This window comes from Akebia trifoliata, chromosome 11 (assembly GCF_017979445.1).
Source record: "Akebia trifoliata isolate Shusen 1 chromosome 11, ASM1797944v1, whole genome shotgun sequence".
Taxonomy (NCBI): domain Eukaryota; kingdom Viridiplantae; phylum Streptophyta; class Magnoliopsida; order Ranunculales; family Lardizabalaceae; genus Akebia; species Akebia trifoliata.
Genome location: NC_141385.1, coordinates 882,266 through 896,708, shown reverse-complemented (window position 1 = coordinate 896,708; position 14,443 = coordinate 882,266). Strand labels below are relative to the sequence as shown.

Sequence of the window (14,443 nt, the reverse complement as noted above, 5' to 3'; positions counted from 1 at the left end):
ACACGTAGTGGTCGACTCATTCGCACTTGAGAGAGAGAGAGAGATTTCATGGCGGCTTCGAAGCTTCAGGCGCTCTGGAACCACCCGGCCGGACCTAAAACCAGTTTGTCGACTCCCCATTCTCTTCCTATTTCTCTCATTTTTTCGTATCTTATTTGATAATTTGTTCCTTGTTTTGGTTCAAAATCTCCTGTTTATGTTTAAGTTTCAGATCTTTTTTATTTTATTTTATATTTCTTGCATATTTAATTGGGTTTTCAGTTACTAGACCGATCTTTGTCATTGTTTTGAGACTTGTAGGTTGAGTATTTTGATTGTAGATGGTAATGTGCTTGAAGGACAGAGATCCCTCTAAAATTGGAAGACTTTGAAGGAAATTAAGAACCCCACTAAAATTTGTGATTTTTATTGAAGTTTACGCGTTGGGTTTACTAAAAACAGGTGAAAGATTGGATTTTTGGGACTGGGTTGCTGAAATTATAAGCAGATCTGTAAAACAAGATGTATAAATCAGTGAAAAGTGTCTCTTATAGCTTAAATTCTTCTGGTTAGTCTATCCAAGTTAAAAGTAGTGGTCAGGATACTGATCTCATTTGTATATAATTTGCAATCTTTATTTTCTAGAACTACAGACAACATCTTAGAAACTAATATGGTTTTGATTGTGTTAAATAGATTATTTTCTTCAGACATTTTTTCTTGAATAGAATAGTAAATGGTTTTAATTATGTTCAATACCACAAATAGGACATAGCATTTTTCTCTTACACAACCCTTGGATTTACAATAATATTAGACATTTTATTGGATTTTTTTTTTTTTTTTTGGGATAGGTGAAGCAATTTATTAATGAAAAATAGAAGGAGGCCAAGAGGCCTACAAAGTGAGTCCCATCTAAAAAGAAAACACCTCTGAAGATGGGATGCAATTTTGACCAAAAAAGATAAAACCCAAGATGTTAATAATAATCTCTTGCAACGAGTAAGCCTTTCCCTTGAACTCTCTCGAATTCCTTTCCTTCCAAGTACCCCCAAAACACCACAAAGGGGATGATACACCAAAGCGTACTCTCTTTCTGCTCCCCCTAATTTGATTTTCTAACAAAGGAACAGAGAAAATAGAGAATTATAAAACACAAAGAGACTTGAAGCAAAGAAAGAAAATGATAGCAAATCTTGGTTGCTAGAGGGCAATGAATGAAAATATGGTCAACTGACTCCCCACTTTTCTTTAAAGACGACCTAGTCTAACGAAATGATACCTGTCCTTTGCCTGATCCAAAGTTAGAATTTGGTTCAAAGAAGCAACCCAAATGAAGAAGAAAACTTTGGATGGGACTTTTGGTTCCCAAATTAATTTCGAGGGATAAAATATGGGATCCAAAGGTAAAAAAGAATCATAGAATGAGGTTACTGTTATATGGATTGCCTATTTAAGGAATGGGTTTTTTATGAAACTACATGTCACATGAATTTGATTCTTATAGCCTCACCCTCAGAAATAATATGCAAATGTAGACATTAAGAAATCCTTTCTCCACGGTGACATTGATAGAATTCAGGTATTCTCATAGCCAAACAAGATGCGCTTTTCTGGAAACTTCTTAGGGAGATGAGTATGCATGTTTTTCATGAGAAGTAAATATTTGTAAACCTATTGCAGATCTGGTAGGTCTGGGTTTAAACCCAAACATTGAGAAAGGCGCATAGCTGGGTTAGTTGAAATCGTCTTGATATGTCCTAAACTTCTATTCACCTTGTTGAGACCACCAAATAGTTTTTGATAAAGACTTTGGACAGATATGTGATTGAATGTTGCACTTTAACATCAACTGGATAGAAGAATTAATAGTTATATCAGAAGAGGAGATGTGAAGAAGGGTGACTGCTAAATGGAGGCTCAAAAATTAATAAAATTGGGTGAAATCAGTTTGAAGCAAAAGTTAAGGCTTAGAGGTCTAAAAGAAACGAAAATACATCATTCTTTGTTAAAATGGCAAATGCTGGAAGAAGAGTAAATGATATATCCTCTCTTTAGGTGGATGAGGTTGTAAAAGATCAAATAAGAAAAATGAGGTTATGGCGTAGTGTTGGGTTATGACATCGTGTTGAAGCAAAACTAGAACTCTGGATAATATATGCCGTGAAACTTTAGTAATGATACATGTATGTAGGAATGACCAATGACAATTGATGGTTAGATGATACGCTTAAATGTCATTTTCAATATGAATAATGCTGAAGTGACCTCAAATATTGACATCATTTTGCACTTTGCTGACATGGAGGTGTGTACGAACCATAGATGTTTTTCATCGAGATATGGGTGAAAAGCATCTGTAGTTTTGTGCGCACCTCCACATCTGAAAAGTGCAAAATGAGGTCAATCTTGAGGTCACTCCAGCATGACTCTTTCAATATAGTAGTTTTGTTACCCATTAAGGATGGATAACTTTTTTTACCCCAGTACTACTAAGGATGGAGAGTTTTGGAGGGTTAAGATGAAAGTGTCCTAAAATCTTTCTTTGTGACCAATGAATTTGAAAAAAAAGGAAAAATTATGGTAAAGCTGAATATAACTTTGTCTGTATAATGACATAGCTGCCCCCCAAGTGCAGTCAGTGCAAACAACCGTCACTTCCTAACTATAAGATTGACCATGCCTTATGGAGAATGCAATATAAGAGAGAAAGGGGGGTGGGGTTGAAGCCAAAGAGGTCAATGTGGAGAGAATGTTATTCTAAAGGTGAAGACAATATAGAGCTTTTGACGCATCCTTTTTATACTCTTGCTTTTTTATCTTTGAGTGAAGATCTGTCACTCCCATCCTTGTATGATTGTTTCTCTTTCTTCCCCGCTTCATCTTTTTTTTTTTTTGATCGTTAATTTTGTTCTTTGTTGGTATGTTTTCCTGTATGTTTATGGATAATTTCTTCATAATTACAGTTCACTTTTGGGCTCCAACTTTTAAGTGGGGTATTAGCATAGCAAATGTCGCTGACTTCTCGAAACCACCTGAAATGCTCTCATATCCTCAGCAAATAGGTATTTGTCATTAGAGTTACATTTTTCTTTCATATTACATTTCATAAGCATGATTTTATTTCATTTTCCAACTTTGAGTTCTAGATTACTGATATGGATGAATTCCTCAACTGTCTTATGATTTCCAGCTGTTGCATGCACTGGAGTTATCTGGTCACGCTACAGCACAGTAATCACTCCGGTAAGTTTGATTTCACAATGAAAATTATTTGGATTTGATAGATTGATCTACTCATCAAATCTCTGAAGGGATTTGTTTTTTTTGATTGAAGTATTTATAATATTGGCAATCTTGCAGAAAAACTGGAATCTTTTCAGTGTAAATGTTGCAATGGCCGGGACAGGAATTTACCAACTTTCTCGCAAAATCCAGTATGTATAGTTTGGACTTACTCTTATTTTTCTTGTACACAACCATGACAATCAATACCTTCCACGAGTAGAGACACTGAAAATTAATAATATTTCCCCCATTACTGTATTAACGGTGCAAAAGAATGTGATCTATAAGATGGTTAGCTATGGAAAATCGATGAGGTAATCCAAAAGGTTTGATGATCTGGTTCGATTAGGGTCTGTATGATTGCAGGGAATTCGTTTTCAAGCGAAAAATTAATTCCTTAGGAAATTGGTCCTGGAAAAATGAATTCTGCTGCTTGATTGGACCGAGGAAAATGTCCAAAAGAAAATTTGTTTTTAGTTTTGGGGTAATATTTGAGAGATTACGTTATTATGAGGTTGGGGGGCATTGTAAATCATTTTTAAGAGGGATCCAATACAGTGTTCCATTCCTATAAAATAGGTTAGGTGTCTATGTGGCAGGCTTTATTTTTGGAACTCCTCGGACTCCTAATCAAGCTGTTCACGCAGCCTAATGTGTTTATTTTCTAATCAAATTATGCCACGTAGACACCTTCCCTATCTATAGGAACGGGACACTGTAAGGGATCTCAACTCTTCCTAGGGTGGGGAGTAGGAAACCATTTTCCGACCCATGGATTAGAAAATGGTTTCCCAAGGGAAATGCACAATCATACACCACAATAATACAGACCTTTAGTTGATTATGGTGAAGTATGGAGCCCATGGCCTATCAAATTATAGTTTTGAAGCATCTGTCAGTGGGAAATTTTGTGCATGATGTTACTTTGTACTTCCATTATGCTTTCTATTTAGAGACGTGATAATAAGACGCCCCCCTTATGCCCCAATCACAGAGCCATAGATCCTTTGCCTCGGGATACACAAGAATTATGGTATGCGTATCTCAAGGCAAACGATCTACGGTTCTGTGATTAGGGCACGGGGGTGTGTGTGTGTGTGTGTGTGTATGTGTGTGTGTGATAGTATCATTGCTCTTCTATTTATTGTGCATGCAAGTTTAATGTGGTGAATTTGATCATACTTCTACTGTCACTTTCAGGCAAGATTACTTCTCCGATACAGAAGCTGATGTGGCAAAAGAATAAAATCCTTCCTCACTTTCCATTGTATCATGCGGTGACAGGCCCTGTTTGCCTTTGCTTTTCTAATTTTATGTTAAAAAAATTGTGCTCGCAGTGTATCTACATGATTTAACGTTCAAGTTTTGTTTTGAAGGATTTTATCGTGCAGGCCTTTTGGATGTTTTGATTTTGTTCTCGACATCAGCTTAGACATGAACAATAAAGCCAAGCTTGTGTTTGAAAAATCATCATTGAAAATGTCGTTAAAGATCAAAGATGGGTGATCTTATTCTTGTTGGAGACAATAGCGGTGGGTAGATTGGGAGTGTCGAATGAGAATGCTCTTTCACCATTTCCATTTAGTCTATTTTCATCAGTAATTTTATATAAACCTACTAAGATCGATGGCAAGAAAAAGTCGGATTGGGTATTGCGTCGAAGGAGAGAAAGGGAGATGGGTAGAAATTTTTTATTATTTTGGTAATATTTCTTTTAAGGTTGATTATGTTAATAATAATTTTTGGTCGAGTAAATAACTAAATATTAGAAATAATCAATTATTTGAGATTGATTGCCAAATAGACCCCAAGTGTGCAGTGATATTCTTGAAATATTTCTTTTAAGGTTGATTATGTTAATAACATTATCTAGTTTCATTTTATTGATGTTCAGCTTGGATGGTTGTTTGCCGGTGGCGGTGGGGTCGCTCTTCGACCTGTGGTTAAGAGTATGGTTCTCTTTTTCGGCTTCTAAACACATCCTTTGGAGTATGATCCCATTCACCATTTGTTGGGGTGTTTGGAAAGAGAGTAGACAGGTTTTTAAGAAAAAGTACTTTCATTCCACCATTTGATCATCTCGGGTTTTTTGTTTTTGGAGTTTAAAGTCTTTATAGAATTTAGTAGGAGTTCAACTTGGACTGGTTTAAACCAAGAATCGAATCAAATTGATAGTTTTGGGGGTGGTTTGGTACGGTTTGAAACAAGTTGTTGTTTGGTTCCGGGTTATAAAAACGAAGAATCGATCAATTTGGCTTGGTTCTTGGATTAAGTTTGTATAGAATCGAATCAAATTGAGAATCAAATCTTTACGCATTAAATAAATATATATGTATATAATAATTATTATGAATTATTTAAGGAGTTAGGACAGATTAATGATCTTTTTTAGGTATACTAATGACTTTTTATGGATAGATTAGTGATAATTTGATATTTATCATACGTTTGTTTGTTCATTAATAAATGTTACTTATAATTTATAGAATATTGGTAAGTCATAAAATCGAATCAAATTAAATCGACTTTAATCCGGTTTGGTTTCAATGGAATTTGGTTCGGTTCTAATTCTTATTTAATAGAATTGACTTATGTTGGTTCGGTTTCAATTTGATCTCAAACTGAGCTAATTTGGTGCTCAGCCTTTTGAGCTAGTCACCCCGATATTCCTTTTCAATAAAATTCATTTGCTTATAAAAAATAAATAGTAAATAAAAAATAATAAAATAATAAAATAACAAATGTCATATGAAAATTCATTTCTTGTCAAAATCAACAATTCTTGGGAGAGGGAGACCTAATTTTTAAATGGGAAGAAGATATCATTTACCACATTATTCTAGATAGTCATTGAATATGATTATTTATCCAAGAAAATATAATAAAAGAAAAATGCATATATTGGATGTCATGGTTCCCTTATTAAAGCAGTTTTATATTAAAAATTATGAATAACGCTGAAGTAACTTCAAGATTGGATCTCATATCGCACATGCTGACGGGAGAATGTATGGGAATCATAGATACTTTTCCTTGACTTTCACGTCAAAATGTGCAATATGAGGTCCAATCTTGAAGTCACTCCAGTATGACACAAAATGCTGAAGTAACCTCAAGATTGGATCTCACATTGCACACCCTGATGTGAAAATTTATGAGAATCATAAATACTTTTCATCGAGATACAGTAAAAAGCATTTATAGTTTTCATACACTTCCACGTCAACGTGCGGTGTAAGGTGAAAATCTTGAGATCACTCCATAAATAAAGGAAAAAAGAGAAGTAAAAAAGAAAAAAAAAGGACATCCTCCTACATATTTTTAGAAAATATATTTCTTGGAATATTTATTAATAATATTGCATTCTTGGGATAAAATCCATTTTTTCAAGATCACGAATTTTTCAAGGCACAAAAATATTTGCCATTTCAACCTGGATGGACAAGTGATTTCATGGGCAATAAAAACAAAGACAAAACATTATTGGAGAATCCATTTTTACAGAAATCATTTTCTTTAAAAGCAATTTCTAAAAAAAGTGTTTTTGCTCATAATCGCACTTTCTAGTTTCTTCCTCTCCAAGAAGGCAAGAACACTTTTTGCTCATATTCTCTCTCTCTCTCTCTCTCTCTGCAGTCTATAACAGGAGCCATCTACTTTTCTCATTGAAACTTTCTTTTGCACTTTAGTAAATTTGTCAGAGATGTTCGTTTCTAGGGTTTTTATCTCTCGGATTTCCAGGAACAGTTTGAATCACTGCCGAGGCCTCGTCACTACCCAACGAGAATTGCCGCTTGTTTTTTCTAATGAGTTTCATTCACTTCGTGAATCCTCCAACAAGGTAAGTTTTGAAAATCTCGATTGTTATATTGCTTGTGATTTAGGGTTTTGTGTTTAATTGTATTCTAGGGTTTTGAAGAAGAAATTTTGGCTTGCATTATAGTTTTACTGTTGATATCGTACGCTTTTTTTCTGGGTTGTAGTAAAAGTTCTTTTTTTTTTTTTTTATGTTGGGGTTTTAGGTTTTACTATTTTTGGTTTATGAAACGACAAGTATTATTGACGTTGAATTGGTTAGAGTGTTTATCAACGATTTTAGTTGTTAATGGGATTGATTTTGGTTTTGAAGAAGAAATCTTGGCTTGAATGATTATTTTTCAGTTGATTTTGTACGCTTTGGTTCTGGATTGTAGAAAAATTCGTTTTTGTTTGGTGTTGTGGTTTTAGGTTTTACTGTTTTTGGTTTATGAAACAACAAGCATTATTGATGTTGAATTGGTTAGAGTGTTTATCAGTGATTTTAGTTGTTAATGGGATTGGGTTTGGTTGAAATTTTTGATATTTTGCTTGGTTTTACTGATTAGGGTTTTTGATAAGTGTTTCTTTTTTTTATTTTAAATAGCAACTATAAGTGTTCGTTTAATGCTCTATAAATGAATGGTTTGAATACTTCAGTTGTTTATTGCTTATTTCAATTCAACATGTTTGAACTTTGAATCTTGAGATAGTTATTCTGTTTGAAGTGGTTTCTGGATCTTGTGGTTTGTTTAGTTTTCTATCATTCTTGTTTATATTGGCTATGTTGATACTGCTGCTGATTATTTGGGGTTCATTGATTTAAAGTTCTCTATTATAATTTCTTGTTACCAATTTTGTTTTTTAACCAAAAAATTTGATAGAATGATACAATATTTTGGCTGAGATAGGACAGGAAATTGTTCTCAACAAGAAAATTGATTCAAACAGAAAAAAAAAAAGAAGATGCGACCCTTGTTAGCAATCTCCCGTTTAATTTGCTAAAAATTCACGATTTTTTTTATTTTTATTTTTCAATGAAAGTATTGTTCTCCGGATTATTGAATTATTCTAAATAATTCAAGTATTTTAAGTTAAAAAAGAATAAAACACGTTTTTTACAAATTTTTATAAAACTTGATCGAAAAAGATGCTACTGTAACTTGTTGTACGTTTTAAAATGTAAACTTGTAAGTTGTAATGTGCAACACAAGTTTGGAGGAATCCACCTTTGTAGGTGACAAATGTCCTTTTTCTTCTTTAAAAAAATAATGATATGCCCTTCTACTTTTATTTTAGATACCACTTTAATTTTCCAAACTGATGATTTGTCCCTTGACTTTGGTCTTCTTTTTTAAACCAATGGAACAATAAGCTCAATGCCCTTATTATCACCACCATAATTATTACTGTCACCACTATATCATCACCATCACCATCACAATTAACATCACTATCATATTAACAAATTTTTGGTTTTCGAATTTTTGAAATGAGATGGATAATACACGTATAAATCGTATGCTCTGCATATTTTCTGTTTTATTGAATGTTTGACCGGATTTTTGCAACCCAAAATCGAATAGAACTTGAATTTTTGCCGTATTCCGAATTGCTAACAAGGGGTGAGGCTCTCTATACAATTCCTATTCAATCCATATTTTATTTCAAAACTTGAAATCAAAATTGATTTTAGAAGGCTTTTTATTTTGCTTGGCAATCAAGGGTTAGTAGTCAGTGTGAAGGTGAGTTCAACAGGTTTTGAACTTAGGTTGTGGGATCAACTCTCCACATGCCTTGCCAACTTAGCTAAGTTGGCATCTGATACTGTGGTGCCTTGGAAAAGTATGTTGGGGATCTTCTAAATTCCGGTCACTGTGCTCATTGCATAAATCTGAAACCTCACATAAATACACCATACATGCAAATGTTTCTTATTACTTCAATGAAAGCACCATTGTGAATGCCATCTTTTTTTGCCACATTTTTGTTTTTCCAAAAAAAAAAAAAAAAACTTTATAATTTCAACTCATAATGGATCATTTATTAACTGATATCTGTATATAATTGAGGGTAGATTTTGTTTTTCAATTGCGTTGTACAGTAACTGGAAGAGACAACACGAGCTAACATCTATTCTTTTCCCTCTTATTAGTAGCAAACCATCTTTTACTACGATATCTTAACAAAGTTAGTATGTAATCTATGTACTTTAATATTTAAATTCTCATAATAACCCTAAAAAGTGATTTGTGTGGTTGGTGCAAAATGTGAAGGCCCATTGTTAGGATAACATGGACAGAGAAGTGACATGGCACCCTTTTATTGTTCTGTGAATCCACCCGAGCTGTCACTGATGATGTGGCGACATCCAGGTGGGATGTCATGGTAGGGTGTGCACTAAAGAAGGAACTTGTATCTCCTTGTTTAACAACCAATAGGGGAAGGACATGTTGCGGCTAGAGATTGGATGCAGGGGAAGCTGACGTGGCGTCAACTGATTGGAATGTCTTAGAAAGGGACTTTTCAGAGGGTTATAAATACCCTTTCCCAATGAGGAAAGAGGGGCAATTTTCGAGAAGCCTTATCCACAACAATTATTGTATTTTGACCCAAATTCATTGTGTATAACTAAAAATAAAATAATATCATGGTTATAAATTATTGTTTTTATAATAGAAAGTGGAACAATAATTTGATTGTATAAGTTGCCCATTTGCACTTTTAATAGATTTTGTATTACTTTTATAAATAAAAAAATTATTCATCTAAACAGCTTAAACTATGTCATTATTTGAGCATCACGTGCCCTTCCCCCAGTGCATAATAAATTCTTAACATGGCAATACGGGTGATATACAATTTTTTATATATTGCATTTCATATAATATTGCACGTTGTTTCAACTGTGTATCTTGGTATTGCAACTACTAAATCTGTTGACCACCGAAGGTTACCCTTTCTGCATTTTTCTATTTCTTTCGTCTCAGTATTGTGGATTTTGAAATGAAAATTGTTCCTATAGTAGCTTATAAAGGTATATTTTCCATTCCAGTGGGTTCCTTGCCAAGTGAGTTCACTGCATCGTTCAGTTTTCAGTGCCAGTGCCTCTCAGCATTTTTGGCATTCTTCATCTGCTTCCCCTCAACCTACTGACAAGGAGACCAACCAGTCTGGAGATGGAAAGGAGACTCTTGGAAATATTAACACCCCTAAGGCTACAAAGACTGATGGAGATAGTGAATCTGTAGGGAAAACAGAAGACATAGGTCTGGTTCTGAACCTGTCCCTCCACATCTCACAACTGTCAGAATGAAAGGTACTAACTAACTGCATTTTGTGATTCTGATGCAGACGGAGATCTATCTTTTGATGACCTGGTAAAGCTTGTTGCTGAGAAAGAAGAGTTGTTGAAGGTGAAACAGGAGGAGATTGAGAAAATGAAAGATAAAGTTCTGCGAAGCTATGCAGAAATGGAAAATGTCATGGAGAGAACAAGACGTGAAGCAGATAACTCGAAAAAATTTGCTATACAGGTCAGTTTTTTGTGTCTCCAAATTTTGGCTTATAATTTCTAATTGCTTCTTTGGAATGTTATTCAAAAGTCTAATAATACCGTCTTGATTTGATGGTTATGTTGCAGAACTTCGCAAAGGGCTTATTAGATGTTGCCGACAATCTGGGAAGAGCTTCTTCAGTTGTTAAAGATAGCTTTGCTAAGATTGACTCACCTAAAGACACCATTGGAGCTGTGCCACTTCTCAAAACACTTTTGGAAGGTGTTGCAATGACAGAGAAGCAACTTGCAGAGGTAACATATATCTCTACTTTTGTCACCTTTTTCCTGTTCAATCCAAGAGAATTTTCTTGGATTCCATTCTTCTGATTTGTTTATTTTGTATGCTGGGCTACTATTAGTGGAATTTTATAGTGTGGAACTATGTCATGGGACCGTGGTCGTTACCACCTAGATCTTGCTTAAGGCCTAAAGATAGCTTCAATCATGTGTGTTGGGTCCTCAGGCTTTTGAATTCTGTAATTGTTGTCAGAAGACAAAAGTTTGCTCATTACATATAACCATCAATTGTGATCCACTATTATTGCTTTTGGATCATGCATACTCCATTAGGCCAAGACATTCATGGAGTCTTTTGAAATTTCTTGAATGCTTTCATAGGTCATGGGTTAATACACTATAATCTTAATTTCATGGGATGGATTTGTTACTGAGCACTGCCTGAGGACTTCAGAAAATTGTGGAGGCGACCCAAGATAGTTGTGCCATTGAGCTCTTCAGTCATGGCCTTTGGGTTCAAAGATCGTGATCTCTTTCTGAAGATGATGTAATCTTCAATTGTTTTTTATTTTTGTGGATTCATCATCCTTTGATTGCTTACCTTTGTTACGGTCTTTTGTATTCTACACAATTTTCTGTGTGCTTTGTTTATTGATCTGCAAACTGCAAAGTACTGCCACTCTTAAAGAGAAATATGGGAGTCGTCCGAAATTGTTGCATAACCCTTCTCTTCATGCTAGTCTATTTTCATAGGCAACTTTCTTAGATAAATTTGAGTAGACATGCCTTGACAGATGATGTAGCTGTAAATAGAGTTAAATGGTGAATAGGATTCAGTTTGTGGACCCTTCTCCGTGAGTTCATTTTATAAGTCGTTGTTACCTTCTTTTGAGACATCTTTTTCAGAAACCATTATTTGGTCCTTGCTTGTCCCCTCCAAAGGTAGTGTTGTTTTTGTGGTTAGCCTCCATTGGGAGGATCCTAACCTTGGACAATCTTATTTTGTGTGGTTGGTGTGTTCCCTTTGTAAGAGAGATGGGGAATCTGTTGATCATATTCTTATTCAGTCCCCTTCTCGTTTGGGATCTGGACGCACTTCTTGTCTCTTCTATAGGTGGATTGGGTTTTCCCTCGTTCGTTGTTTTCACTTATGGTATGGTGGACTCTGAATGTCTTCTCCAAGAAAAAATAGATATCTTTGGGCTGTCCCTCCTCTTTCCATCTGTTGGGGCCTTTGGAAAGAAAGGAATAAAAAGTTGTTTCAGGGAAAGGAGAATCCTTCCCATGCGGTAATCAGTGTGGTTAAAGGCACAAGGCGCACTAAAGGCGCCAAGGCCTCCTAGTGCCTGAGGTGCAAAGCAAGGCGCACGCCTGAGTGAAGTAAGGGGCAATAAAATTAAAAAAGATCATATAAATAAAAATTAAATAGTGAAAGTAGGTTAGACTACTTTATAAAATTTATAAATATTTACAATTACGACAAATATAAATTTATATTTATATACAAGTATTTAGTGTTTCAATCTCTATAAATTGGTTAGGCTAAACCAAACTAAGCAAGTAAAAAACTAACAATAAAATCAAGTATGAATAAAATATCATAAAAATAAGGAACTACGAACCATAAATTAAATTGAAATTTAAAACTTAAAAGTTTAAGACACAATCACAAAATCCCATTCAATATTCTTATACCAAGAGTGACAAACGAAAGATAAGTTTCAAAATTCAAAAATATCAACTATGAGCATGCCTCAAAGCATCGCTCATCATCGTAATCGAGTAACACATAACCCTCATCAATATACAGTAAATTGTAAAATTTGTGAAAAAGGAAAAAAGAGTAGAAAGGAAATATATATGGTTCATCATGATGTAACTTAATAGGTTACTTCAACCAATTAAAAGAGATTTACAAAAAAAATCACATTTTATTTGATATGTAAGTGAGGCATACGTTCAATTCCGGTGTGCGCCTCCCTCCACCTTGAAAAACCTGCCCTGCCTTACCTATACTAAGGCGTTGCTGTTGCACCTAGTCTTGATAACATTAGCAGTAATTCTAGAGATCTTGGCGTTGCTTTATTTTTGGATCAAATTAAGGATTTCGAGGGTGCTTCTTTTGTGGACTTTGTGTTTAGATGAGATTCTTTGTGTACTGTGGTTGGCTTTGGGGTGTCTTAGGCTTGGCTTTGGGCCCTCTGTTTGTTTTTCTTTTCTTTTCTTTTCTTTTTGGCTGTTCTCTTCTCCATTGGGGGCTACCTCAGCTTCTTTTCTTTTCTTCAGTTTTTAATAAAATCTCTTATATTTATTTAAAAAAAATCTTGCTTGCGACAATCATTGTGTGAAAATTATGTGGACTGTTGTAGTTCCTTTACCCCTTTGCCAGTTACCTTTGTAGCCATCTTTTTAATTTATTGTTTATTAAAATTGTAATATTCTCAATTCTATTATGGCTGCATGAATAATCTTTGGAGATCAGTTTGTACCTTAAAGACTTATGGATGTTCATTTTTTTTTTCCAGGTGTTTAGAAAGTTTGGAGTGGAGAAATTTGACCCTATGAACGAACAGTTTGATCCACACAGGCACCATGCGGTCTTCCAAATACCTGATGGTTCTAAGCCTCCTGGCATTGTTGCCGTTGTTCTCAAGGTATAAGTTTGATAAATAAAAAATTCTTTAGATGATTACAAGTAGTCGCCTTCCTTGAAGGTGCTAGCTTGCTAACTTGGTTAAAGTCTGTTGAGTTTTGATAACCACTTGGGTTCAAAACCCACCTTCACCTACTAATTCGTAATCACTAATCTGTTTGCTTATCCGAAGCAAAAAAAAGAAAGAAAAAAAAGGGGGAAATAGTCACCTTCGTTGGCTCTGTACTAAAATCTGACATGGATTAGACTTTTGGTGATTAATATGTTCATTCATAGAAACAATACATAAACAAATTGCTTACTTGCAATTGTGTGTTGGTTGGTTGCAGTCAGGATACGTGCTTCATGACCGTATTATCCGACCGGCTGAAGTTGGTGTTACTGAAGTTTTGGAAGGTGAGACTGACCAAAGTTCTGGAGCTTGAAGGAATTGCCTAGTGCATCTTGTTGGGAAATTTGTGTAATTCTGAGATAAGAATAGAGTTGTCCCGAGAGTGGATCAGCTTTAGTAACTGTTTCTGGTGAAAAAGCCCGGACAAAATTTTGATATTCCCTGCTTTTATTCATTTCCATTCGTGGCACATAATGCTACAAAAAAAGCTTCAGGTATATTTAAATCTTTTAGTAAACTTTACATTTATGAACTTCATTGATTCAAGTGGACATGACCTAATCTTTATTAGTGTTTCCTTGGCATTATCAATTTCCATGGTTTTTGCACTAAATTTGATGCGATTAAACTAATCGTGTTTTTCTATTCCACTATGTCCTGAGCTAAGAAAGTGAGGTGAGTTCATACCTTTGTTCGCTGTATCAATTTGCATTCTCTGGCTCATTTTCTTGGTTTTCTAAGACCTACTTCAATATTTCTTCCGAATAAGATTGTAATTAGTGTGAATTGAACATGTCCACGACATCTAAGTAAAGATTTG

At 34.7% G+C, this 14,443-nt stretch overlaps 2 protein-coding genes across 2 annotated transcripts; both read left to right on the top strand.

Moving 5' to 3' along the window:
• Positions 1-4,757, top strand: LOC147390149 (mitochondrial pyruvate carrier 4-like). The gene is made up of 5 exons (XM_086417192.1): positions 1-103; positions 2,946-3,044; positions 3,173-3,225; positions 3,343-3,416; positions 4,468-4,757. Exons 1-5 carry the CDS (start codon positions 49-51, stop codon positions 4,511-4,513), a joined length of 327 nt encoding a protein of 108 aa, XP_086273318.1. The 5' UTR covers positions 1-48; the 3' UTR covers positions 4,514-4,757.
• A 1,945-nt stretch (positions 4,758-6,702) lies between these two features.
• On the top strand, positions 6,703-14,190 carry LOC147390148 (grpE protein homolog 1, mitochondrial-like). Its single transcript, XM_086458826.1, has 6 exons — positions 6,703-7,108; positions 10,118-10,331; positions 10,417-10,598; positions 10,706-10,873; positions 13,384-13,512; positions 13,841-14,190. The coding sequence occupies exons 1-6, from the start codon at positions 6,971-6,973 to the stop codon at positions 13,934-13,936; spliced, it is 927 nt and encodes a 308-aa protein (XP_086314952.1). The 5' UTR covers positions 6,703-6,970; the 3' UTR covers positions 13,937-14,190.
• Positions 14,191-14,443: the final 253 nt, after the last annotated feature.